Source organism: Neovison vison, chromosome 2 (assembly GCF_020171115.1).
Source record: "Neovison vison isolate M4711 chromosome 2, ASM_NN_V1, whole genome shotgun sequence".
Classification (NCBI taxonomy): domain Eukaryota; kingdom Metazoa; phylum Chordata; class Mammalia; order Carnivora; family Mustelidae; genus Neogale; species Neogale vison.
Window position 1 is genome coordinate 8,081,896 of NC_058092.1, and position 12,037 is coordinate 8,093,932.

At 48.6% G+C, this 12,037-nt stretch overlaps 1 protein-coding gene across 1 annotated transcript in view; it reads right to left on the bottom strand.

Moving 5' to 3' along the window:
* Positions 1 to 783: 783 nt before the first annotated feature.
* Positions 784 to 12,037, bottom strand: part of MTOR (mechanistic target of rapamycin kinase) — a 128,970-nt gene continuing 117,716 nt past the window's right edge. The window contains exons 50-58 of the mRNA XM_044237143.1: positions 11,116 to 11,198; positions 9,363 to 9,435; positions 8,720 to 8,794; positions 8,200 to 8,335; positions 7,484 to 7,549; positions 5,070 to 5,150; positions 4,717 to 4,797; positions 2,394 to 2,499; positions 784 to 1,721 (exon numbers count right to left, since the gene is read on the bottom strand). Of these exons, the coding sequence (XP_044093078.1) occupies positions 1,706 to 1,721; positions 2,394 to 2,499; positions 4,717 to 4,797; positions 5,070 to 5,150; positions 7,484 to 7,549; positions 8,200 to 8,335; positions 8,720 to 8,794; positions 9,363 to 9,435; positions 11,116 to 11,198 (717 nt within the window). The 3' untranslated portion in view covers positions 784 to 1,705. The remainder of the gene's footprint in view (positions 1,722 to 2,393; positions 2,500 to 4,716; positions 4,798 to 5,069; positions 5,151 to 7,483; positions 7,550 to 8,199; positions 8,336 to 8,719; positions 8,795 to 9,362; positions 9,436 to 11,115; positions 11,199 to 12,037) is intronic.

Here is a 12,037-nt window from a genome sequence, read left to right on the forward strand (position 1 = left end):
GTCAGCTCCATCTGGCGCCCTCTCCTCCCCATTACTGTAGGCCTCCTTCATAGGTCTTATAGCGCCTCGTTTTCTCTTTACCTGTTTGACACTTATGATCTGTTTTAAAAATACTACTCGGCGTCTACTTCTGTTTTAGAACTTTACGCGGTTCTCCGTTGTCCACGCATCAGGCTCAAACTCCTTGCTGTTGAGCCGAGGCAGGTCACAGTCTGGCCCTGCACTCTACCATCGGGTCCTCTGGTAGCAGCTGTCTTTCCCTTTGCCCTCCATTGACTACTTGGCCAACTACACTGAACTCTGAGGTCCGACTGTGTGAAGCTTCGTTTTATGTATCAGAAATGGTCTAAGACTTGCAATCGAATAGAGTTCAAGCTCATACTTGCCATTCCGGCAGGATATTGTGCTTTCAGACAGACTTCCTGCTGAACGTCTTCATGTGCCTCATCTGATAAAGTCCTGCTCGTCCTTTAACACCCATGGAAAAAGTCCCCTTTCCCCAAGGATTTCCTGGCTCGGCCAGTGGAATTCCTGCCTCCAGCTGAGGCTCACACCCTCCATGTAGCTCTTCTCCCCACTTGGCTTGGGGGAGTTACCAGCCCACTCCCATGCAATGGCGACCCCGCCTTGTCTGGCCTGTGAACACGGGGAAGGGGACCATGTCAGGTAGCTTCCTTGTCTTGCATGGTCCCTCGTACCACCTGCTTAGTGAATGCTGGCTGCTGAAGGACACCCGCTTCCTTTATAAGTTTGTACTCATGAATAAAAAGACACCCATACATGTTTTTTAAAATTCTGATGTCATTTATTGGCACAAAAATTATTCAGATACAACATGGTGTCTAGAATGGCTACACTGGATACTTTGTGCATTTAGTTTAATATTTCTTTTGCTCAGAACTCCCACAGGTCCCAGACCTTCCCTCTCTGTGGTCGGCACCTATAGGACAACATTTGTTGCCAAGCCCTTGCTCCAAACACAGAGCGTTCGGACTTCACTGAAAACATCCCAGGATGGCGCCGGGGAAGGCTGCTGCGGCCCGCCCCGCTGCACTGTGGTCTCTGTGCACCTGCTCCGTGAAGGCTACCCAGCCATCAGAAGCAACCGCCCTCTCAGCATCGGGTCTTGGATCGCAGTGTGTACGTCACAGCATCACGGGTGAGGCAGCAGACAGACACTTTCCACCCATTTTGGCGCATCTTACAAATGATGCTGCCTGCGGACCAGTGAGGTAATGGGATGGGTGGAAGTGACCGAGTCAGCTTCTTCCGGTTCCTAACACGGGTCCTCCACGGCCTGAGGCTTCTTGACTGTGCAGAGTTGGCTGTATTCTTGTTGAGAGGAACGACTACGCCATTCTTCTATCAGCAACGCTTATGATGAGTTCTCTTGTGAGTTAAGTCAAAACCCGTATTTCTAAGTTATGGATCTTCTGTTCCCCCAAATCAATGGCTTGATTTGTGTATTATTACCGTGTTGACTGTCCTGGGAACCAAATCAAGCCTTATGTTTCTGACAACATGTTCTTCAACAGCAGCTAGACAGTTGGTTCAAACCAACGTTTAATATACAGTAGTACGTTTCAGTTATATTTCAAAGTACTTAACGAAGTCAAGTCTCTGACTGTGGTTTCAGTTAAGTGGAAGCACATACCCAAGTACAAAAGCCTCAAAAGAAACGCTGTGGGCATGTCTAGGCCTCGTGTTACCAGAAAGGACACCTAAGATGACAGAGAGAAAAGGAATATTTTAATAATTTGGCCTTTTTCAAAAGCTTTACACGGACACCCTGAAAATGGAGGTCTGACAACCCCCAGGGGCATTCCTGAGATCTCCCACAACTAATTGTGTCAGACACACTCATTTCCAGTCAAGGGCTGATGCCTGCTGAGGCCCCAGAAGGACACTTGCCCATCACCCTCCTTTTCAAGTTTCTACCTTCAAGGGCGCCTCAGGCAATTAATCAAAGCAGACCCCCGGAGCGGTCCTTGAGGTGACAATCCCAAATCAGAAATTTGTCTTTGCCTCTCCTCTCTCTGTCGGTGCTCTGGCTTCTTTTCCTTGGTCCTTCCCTCTATCTTGGAATTGACAGCCAAAGTCCAAAAAGAACCCCACTCCTCCCCTCAAAAAAGAGGGACTCACCTACCTTTCTAGACCATTCTTAAAGTAATTTTAATTTAATTTGGTGTTTGCCTTCTAAATACGAACCCAAGTTTCTCAAGTTCCTGCCTTTATAGAACAGTGAGTGCACACAGCGAATACAAACTTTTCAAGAGATCTGACACTATGATCCCCTTTTCTGGATAACTCCCCAGGTCCTTCCTGCCATGCCAGGACTGGGGCATGGGGCAGGGCCCTGCGTGTGTATCCACGCCTCGCGCACAGGCACTCACCAGCCGATGTAGCACTGACAGAGGTTTTCGTGGGACGTTGCTTGTTTGATGAGCAGCTCCACCTGTGTTGGGACATCCAGGGTTTCGTCATGAGAAAAGTCTCGACCTAGGATGGGAGAAACACACACAGTCCTTCTGCATCTGGTTTTCCACTCCGTCCTTGCCCCCGGTTCGGCTGGCCTGACTGCGCAGCACTGCTCAGTTTTAATTGTCCCCAAGGACGAAGGCTGCCATGTGACATGCAAACACACGAGTCTCCTCCTAACAGTGACTTGGTTCAAAGAGGGGAAAGGCCTGCAGTCGGCCAAGTCCCACAGTGGCGAAGATCCAGCGGCTGGTTTGTACAGATTCCTTCATCTGCTGCCATCATCAGGCAAGTAGATGAGAAACCGGGCTCAGTTTCAGTCCTAGAACCTCCATTGTTGGGCCTTTCCTCCCACAGGAAGCCCGCTTCCACCACAAACCCATCAGCTCAGCCCAGAACGGGCACTCGTGGCCGGCTGATGAAGCCTCTTTGGCACAAAGGCCATTTCCCGTCCTCCCCTGGCCCCACATGTCCAAGCCGCCCTGCTGGCTTCTCGCTGTCAGCACATGCCCTCGTCTCCTACTTTCCAAGCTCATCATTCACCGAGCTCATCACTCTGGACCCCTGATGTGTCAGGCAGTGCTCCATGCACTGGATCTGTTCCACAGGAGCTCCCTCTTCGGTGCTGCTGCGACCTGGGAGCTGTCCCTCCTCCCCTGAAGGCTAAGTTCACCTGCGCTCTGATCCCAGTGCCTCCTGCTTCCTAGGGCGCTTGCATAGTCACCTACCCACCCCCCCAACCCCCCACCCCTGCCGGGCCTGTCTTCAAACATTTGTAAATTCGTTCTCCTTGCCCAGGAAGGAATAAAAGGCTCTCACGCTATCCCTGCTGGAGCCAGCCCCCACCCCCTACCCCATGCTCCTCACAAGTTTGAAACTTGTCTCCTCTGCCTCGCTTCCCTCACTCACTTCTCATTCTCTTCAACCCCTCGGGTCTGGCTGCCAGGCGCTCAGGAGGCCGCCAGTGACTCGGAGCCGTCCTTGGTGCCTGCCATCCCTCGCGCCTCCTCATCCATCCTTTGGATTTTACCTCCAGAAGACCTGGAGGCCACCTCCCTAGTCTAGTCAACTGTCCAGCCACAAATGTGGCAGCAGCTCCCTCCCTCCACACTGCCTCCCTGGCCAGTGCAGGGAGGATTCCCCAGTGCAAACCCTCTGGGCCCCTCCTGCCTCCCCGTCCCCCACTTCAAGACCTCAGGGTCTTCCCACTGCCCTTAGGACGGAGGATGAAAGTAAAAGGCCCTGTACATCCCACCCGGCCCACTCCGAGCGTGGGCACTCTGCTTCTGTGCTTCTCCCATCTCACTCTCTGAGGCAGGCAGACTCATCTGCATTCAGACCATCTTTCTTGCCAGATTCGCTCCTACCACAGGGCCCTTGCATGTGCTGTTTCCTTAACCTGGAACACTCCTTCTCTAATTATGTCCTCCTTCAGATTTTAGCTCAAGGGTTGTCTCCCAGGGAAGCTTTCCTGGAACTCTGGCACTTAAACTCCCTTTTGACTGGCATCACAGCCCAAGCCCTTTCTTGCACCTAATACTGCCCCTGTCGATGCCGACCCCAAGGGGGCAGGCAGTCTGTCGGCTCTTACCAGCAGTTTCTTCAGCATCTAGCGCATCTAGGTGTTCAACAAATAAATACAATTTGACTTCAATACTTCTGTGCCAGGCCCAAATGCTGAGGACTGGCATCCCACGTCTCATCTGAGCCTCACCACATTTTGAGAAAGACATTCTTCTAGATGAACAGATAGAGAGGCCCAGGTGGGACACAGGGTGTGGTAGAGCGGGGGTCTTTGGCCCCCCTGGCTGCCACCTCCCGTCATACCATCTGGTCTACAGGACATGTCTCATTTTCAGAAGTATGCAGTTTTCTCCTTCCACGTTCTCCACTCCGGAATAGCCCCGGGAGTGCAGGGAGGCAGAGGATCACAGTGGTCAGGTTTGCTCCAGTATCAAGCCATGATGATGAGAAAAACTTGCCTGAATTTGGCTGACTTTGGACCCCAGTGAACTTTACTCAGCCCTGTCTGGCATAAGGAGATTAACATCCTTGAAATGAGTTTAATGGTCCTTAGAGAATCAGAGAGCGTCTCCAGCTGACAGACTCAGAGACCCTCCAGTTAGCTGCAGAGTCAAAGTTTAGGCGCAGCTGGGAAGGGGCTGACCTCCCACTCTAGGGGAGAAAAATCAAGATGTTATGTTCCTTTTAAGTAAACACACACACTCACTCACTCACCAGTGAGCTTGTCTCGAACCCTGTTTATAATCTGAATAGCTTTCTTATTTAGGGCCTCGGGTTTCACCAAGCCGTCTCCGACTGAAATACACAAAGGGAGAAAGAACAGTGAGACTGGACGGTCACAACAGATTCAGCAGATGCCCCCGCGGTTCACAAATACTCGCTTCTGTACGTGCTGGGTAGCTCTTCCTCTGCGCCTACGTCTTCAGAAGAGAATGAGAAATTCACAGACCCTTGTCTGCTCAAAGGTGGGTTTGCTGCTTTATCTTACCGACCCCTCTCGGTGCAGCGCGGCTGCTGTGTTCTGAATGAGCTAGTCATGGCTGCGATTCCTCAGAGATCGGACTTACTGAAAGAATGGATAGATTCTGGCACTGTGGTCCCCGTTTTCTTATGGGCGGGCTCCCCAAGTTCCACACCATCCAAAATTTCTAGGAGGAAAAAAAATTGATTGGCAGAAAATTCCAGCACCAAGAAGCCACTGTCGCAAGCATTAGCTCTACTCGCTCACAAGCCACAGTCCCTGGACGCACGCCCTGTGACCTCTCAGGGGAAAGGACAAGAAGGATGGTCACTGTGTGTTTAAAAGGTTTTACATCTCCAAAACGTGACCTTTTAAACAAACAACATTTATAAAGCGTTCTGACACAGAGCACAGGAGTGCGACGGAATCCCTGGCAGAACTTGCTGGAACAATGACTGATGATAACAGAGAGAGCACCAGTTTCCAGGGGGCCACACTCATGACCGAAGTGCTATTCTTCAGAGGAATTTATACATCCTTTCTGGGCTGGGCAGAGAAAGACCTCAGGCTTATAGTTACGCTCCACTGGCTGTGGCCTTCAGGAGAGAAGAGTCTAGAAGCAGAAGTATGAAGTTATCTACACATTGTCCTTGTACACCCCAGGCCTTCAAAAAAATGAAGCCAGGGCTGGTAATACTTTTATGAATGAGCACTTGGAACTTAACATTTAAGCCGCAGAAGACCAGCCAGGTCTACCACCATCTGGGGCCACCAGAACCAGCTGTCCCTGTTCCTCTCGGCATGCCCCAGACAGCAGACAAGAATCAGCTCCATAGCGTACTACTGAGGCGGACCCTGGGAATGAAACCCGTTAAGTCTCACGTACTTCGGGTGAGACTGTCACCCACAGAGGGCACCCCAGACACCATGAGGAATTCAGGCATCATTCATAAATGCTGCCATGATGTCCAGGCCAGAGTCCACATCTGTTCACAGACAGGACCTCAATTTCCTGCCCAGAACATCCTCTTCCTTCCCATCCACCCACCCAGTAAGGCCAGCTTAAGTCCCACTGACCCAGGAGCTCCCTCAACGACCGCTGTGCAGAGCGGTGCCTCCTTTCTCTCAGCTTCACGGACTCTCCTGCAGACACACCTGCTGGATCACACAGTGGACTTGACTGTTCTCGTATTAGTTCCTAGGCCATACAGTTTGGTTGATTCTATAATGTCATTCTGATGCTTCTCCACGGTAATCTCTGTAGGTCACATTCTTTTAACGTTATTTGTTATAATGTTTATCCTTAAACATTACTTGGCTCAGCTCAGCAACTAGCTGCACACGTTCCATAAATGTCTGCAGAGAATATTTACTTTTTTATTTTCAAGATGTGAACTATGTAGGGTGTTGTTCGATGTTATGAGGGAAAAAGAAGAGGGCCAGGGAGGGGGGTGAGGGGAGTGTGTGAAATAAAGTTAAACAGCTTTACTCTAAGACCTTTGAGAGGTTCCATACACAAACTGTGTTCTGGCTCTTGGAGGCGCATTATCTTCCTGGGACCCTGTTCTGTGGACCCACTCTTGGACAGTGTTTCCTGTGGCTTCCCTGCCCCTCCGCCAGCAGCGTGAATACACTTCTACTGCTTCTGTCCTTTTTTTTTTTTTTAAGATTTTATTTATTTATTTGACAGAGAGATGGAGAGCACAAGTAGGCAGCGCAGCAGGCAGAGGGAGAGGGAGAAGCAGGCTCTCCACTGAGCAGGGAGCCCGATGTGGGGCTTGATCCCAGGACGCTGGGATCATGACCTGAGCCCAAGGCAGCTGCTTAACCGACTGAGCCACCCAGGCGCCCCGTCCTCCTATATCTGAGCTATTAACAGTGCTCTAGGACCATGGTGATACAGTTAATAATTATCCCAGTCCAGACACCACTATAGGGCATACTAAATACTGGTTAATATTCAGATATGCTTTTAATTGTGGTTTTTTAATTTTTGTTTTAAAGATTTTATTTATTTCTTTGTCAGAGAGAGAGCACAAGCTGGGGAGCAGCAGGCAGAGGGTGAAGCAGGCTCCCACTAAGCAAGGAGCCCGATGCGGGACTCTATCCCAGGACCCCGGGATCGTGACCTGAGCTGAAGGTAGACGTTTAACTGACTGATCCACTCAGGCGTCCCTAATTGTGTTTTTATAATTATGCTCAGATAGTTTGATCAAAATTTCTGAGCCTTAGGTACCCACTCTGTCGTGAGAGGCATGAAACTGAAAAAAAAAAATTATGCTCAGTAAACACTTCTAGACCAACTTTCTGAAGTTAACTAAATGCACATTAGATGCTATTTTAGCAGGGAGGGAATCACTGCAGGACTGTGCCCCTGGTCAGAGCCTCTAGAAAACCCGCTTCCTGGCATGGCTCCACCTCCGCCACGCTTCCTCACGGCAATCACAAAGCTCGCCCTGTTCAAGACACACTCTGGACAAGAGCGGACAGAAGCTGCGGTCTCCGGGGGCAGGGACTCACCTACTGACTGGCCAGCAGAGTAGGAATCCGTCCTCGTTCGGGACCGCTTGTTGCCTTTGGTATTTGCTAGGGAAAGGAACAGAGAGAGGATAAAAAGGGTTTCAAACTTTGACTTGAGAGAAACTTGGTTGACGTGATGTTTTCTTACCACCATCAAAATACAATTTTACTAAAAGCTGAAGCCCCCGGGAGAGGGCCCAGGATGGATCACTTGGGACACAGTGGGTGTTAGCATGGGTGTGCAGTCCTGTGGGACTGAGGATGCTGTGTCGCTGTGTCTGAATTTAGTCGCTGTGGACCAGATAACAGAAGGTGACAGCGGGACATGGGCGGCAGGTGAGACCCCTGGGTCGGTCACCTCTTCTGAGGAGGAGCAGCAAAGGGGAGACGGAGATGCTGCTGCCCCAGATCACAAGAGTCCAGCTTGCTACTCTGCACGAAGTCCAAACAAACAAAAACCACCAGGGCTTATCCTGAAAGTATTATAATTAATATTTAAATTAGTGGTTGGCGTTTTCTGTTCTAGTTAATAAGAAATCATACTTGAAATTCATTTCCAGCCACTGGACCAGCTCTGTGAAAACACAATGCAACAGCCCAGTAGCCCAGCTCAGGCTCCAGGCCTGCAGGGGGCAAGGCTGGTGACATGTAACATGTCACCTACTCCCAGATCCGAGGGGACGGGCTCCCGCTCCTCGGCACTTGCTGACACTCACTGTCCATCAGCCTCCAGTTGAGCAAGGGGTCGTAGACAAAGGCCTCCAGCACGGCCATGACACTGTCCTTGTGTTCCCGAAGCACTTCCATCACCGTGTGACACGTGATCCTGTAGTTGCCATCCAGACCGGTGACCTGCAGCACCAGAGGCACTCGTCACGGAAGTCAACGGCCCTGGCCCTGCCCCGATGGCCTCAGGACCCGAAGCTAGTTGAGAGGGTCTGTCACCCACACTGAGGAAGCAGACACGAGTCGCTACTGGTGTATCACGCTGGGAACGTGTTCAGAGCAAGGGATCAGGTCAGGCCTGTGACTGATACAACACAAGGTCTGACGTGAAGCACGGTGAGACTCTCAAAGGTCGATCATTTCTAACGTGATGGAAAATAACCAGAAAACCACCACAGAACCAACGCAGGTGTTCTGGGGAACTGGTAAGACCGAACAAGCCAGCCCATATGCGGTGTTGGGCCTGTGTTGGCCCCGTTCCAAAGCAGCTTGTTCCCAAGACCCACTCACCTCCATAGCATTGGTCAGCATTCTCGTTAGTCTAAACGGAATCTTCTCTGGGAATTTCTCCCTGGTCATAGCAACCTATGGGGACATAGAAGAGAAAAACCAGGTTCAGTGGCTAGATTGTTTTTTTTTCTTTTAGTTTTGTATTTCATTTATTTAATTAATTTTTTTCCCAGGCTAGATCATGTTCTTTAGATAAAGCCAGGCAAAGGTAGGTAGCTTTTCTTTGCATTGATTTCAATGAGGACAGAGAAATGAAGGAGTTTTAGTTTAGTGAGGGGACTTGTCACAGGGATTTAAAAGGTAACTAAACACACACACACACACACACAGGGATAGAGGGAACAAAGAAAAAGGACAAGTGTGTATCACAACAGGCCTCTGCCCAGCAGGCCAATTCAGGGACGAAGATTCCACCACTCAGAGGCGCGTCCGCAGTGGCCCTTGCCTCGAAAAGGGTTAGAGTCTGACTACGGAAAGTACCAACAAGCACGGACTTCACGGCTTAGTTTGACTTTCTGCGGCTTTGGTAGGAGAGGCAGGGATCAGGGTGATGCATTTTGCGCTTAAATTTGCCTGGGTCAGAGGGTGAGGGGGGTCATCTGGCAAGGTAAGCCTGACCAGGTGTTCTGGAACACGCAGTCACCTCAAAGCAGTCCCCAAAGTCGATGTGCAGGATCTTCCCGCTCAGCCGGTCCAGCATCAGGTTGGACGGGTGTCTGAGAAACAGGGGAGCACCGAGGGGTCACTAGAGCGGCACTGATGAATAAATCAACAAGGATGGGACAGTCCAGGCCCCGCCCACAGACCAGAGCCAGCCCCCACCTGCCTCTGGAAACACAGTATTTCTGGACATGGCCCCGCAGATTTGCCATGTACTGTTGCAGGCCGCTTTTGTGTCACAGGCAGACATGAGTAGCTGTGAGGTATCATATGGCCAGCAAAGCCTAAGTTATTTCTTTTCGGGGAGGGAGCCAAAGCTTATTTACCTTTCGTTTATTTTTTAAATTAACATGATATATTGTTTCTTCCAGGGGTACAGGTCCGTGAATCATCCGTCTTACACAGTTCACGGCGCTCAGCACCCCTCCTCCAGCAGCCCACGCTTTGTCTCCTGAGATTGAGAGTCTCTTATGGTTTGTCTCCCTCTCTGGTTTCATTCCATTTCATTTTTTCCTCTCTTCCCCCACGATCCTCTACCTTGTTTTTCAAATTCCACATATCATGAGATCACATGATAACTGTCTTTTTCTGATTGGCTAAATTATTTCTTATCTGGCCCTTTACAGAGAAAGCTTGCTGATCCCTGTTCTAGGTCCGCAACCGAGAGAGATCAGTGTGCATCACAGTTGTGTTCCTGACATCTGTGGTCACAAGATGGATCCTGTGCGGCAGTGCTGGTGTCTCAGAGTGACAAGGCTCTATCTTCACCCCTCGGCACCCAGCACGTGGTCCCATCTCCTGGGCCCCCAATGCCCATCTAGGAAGGGTCGTCTGGCTTTTGTCACTAGGAATTCTCCTGGCTCTTTTTTAAAAACAAGAATTTATTATTTCCGTGGGAGAAAATTATTTTTATTCTCAAATATTTGCATGAGATGTGATTCCAGGAGAGAGTAGACACCAAGGAACTAGTTTTTCAAAGACTTCTAGAGAGTCAATTTCTGAATATTCCTTAACTACTTTTTCAGTCAGTGCATGTGGATAAAATTTATTATTCAGAAATATCAGAGGGACCTACTCTGGTTGGTTTATATTACAGAAATAATATTTATCTCAGCACAGTGGTGACTGATAAGTGTTTACGGGATCAGTAAAATCTATCCAAAAAAATTTTTTTTTAGTAAGTTCTACACCCAATGCGGGGCTTGAACTCACAAACCCGAGAGATAAGAATCACATGCTCTAGTGACAAAACCAACCAGGCACCCCTGCGTATGGTTTTTTTTTTTAAGATTTTATTTATTTATTTGACAGAGATCATGAGTAGGCAGAGAGCAGATGGAGGGGTGGGGTGGGGTGGGAAGCAGGCTCCCCGCTGAGCAGACAGCCCGATGTGGGGCTCGATCCCAGGACCATGGGATCATGACCCGAGCCAAAGGCAGAGGCTTTAACCCACTGAGCCACCCAGGTGCCCCCCTGTGTATGGTTTTTAACATATTAAGCCAGCCTGTAAAGAAGGTGGTGCCCTAGAACTGAGGTTTTTCCTCTCTTTAGTTTGCTGGCTGTTCTGCTGCATGGATAATAAAAAGGGACTTAGGTTGATACTGCAAAGAAGATCCAAAGTTACAAAATACAATTATTTACCAAATGGTCATAAATCTCACTGGAAAACAAAAGGAAACTATTTAAGAAAGGTACCATGTAGAAAAAGACTACAAAACCAAAATCAACTTACTCACCTATCTCCCAGGCCCAAAATATACCCGACCATGGACATGACAGCTAACGAGCGGGTGTAGTTGGTTCTTCGGTCAAACCACACCTGGAACACAGGAGCGCACATGAACCGCGGCTCTAGAAGCTAACTAGCTTCAACAAAATTGCACTGCAATCAGTTGTTTCCTTATGTCCCATCAGTAACCAGTTAATAACATAAAATGGAATAAAGATCTCAATCATAATTGTAATGGCAGTAAACTATGCTTGTAATAAACTTAGAGAGGTACAGAACATAGATGAGTAAAAAAAAGTTAACCTTTGTGTAGGAACGTGAAGAACCGAATAAATAAAAATGACCATTTAAGACGGTAAAAATGTAATAACTCCCTGAATTATTTGATACATTTAATGTAATTCTGCTGAAAATTCAGTAGCTCTTTTTTGGGGGGACTGTGACAAAACAACCCCAAAATTTATCTGGAAGAAGAAAAAATTTAAATAGTCAATGAGGAGCGACTTTTCATTAACAGTTGTATTAACAGGGGCGCCTGGGTGACTCAGTGGGTTAAAGCCTCTGCCTTCAGCTCAGGTCATGATCCCAGGGTCCTGATTGAGCCCCGCATCAGGCTCTCTGCTCAGCAAGGAGCCTGCCTCCCTCTCTCTCTGCCTGCCTCTCTGCCTACTTGTGATCTCTGTCAAATAAATAAATAAAATCTTAAAAAAAAAAAACAAACATATTAACAGTATGGTACTTGAAGAGAAATAGGTTTTAGAGAGATCAATGAAATAAAACAGAAGCCCCAGAAAGAAATCCAATGGCAGAGAATAGCTTTTTGTATAATAAAAATGGACTTTCTTAAACAGTAGGAAAAGGAAGGATTATTTGGTAAATACTGTGGTGTTGGTTAATCATCTCAAAAAAGTAAAATCTGAATCTTTAAT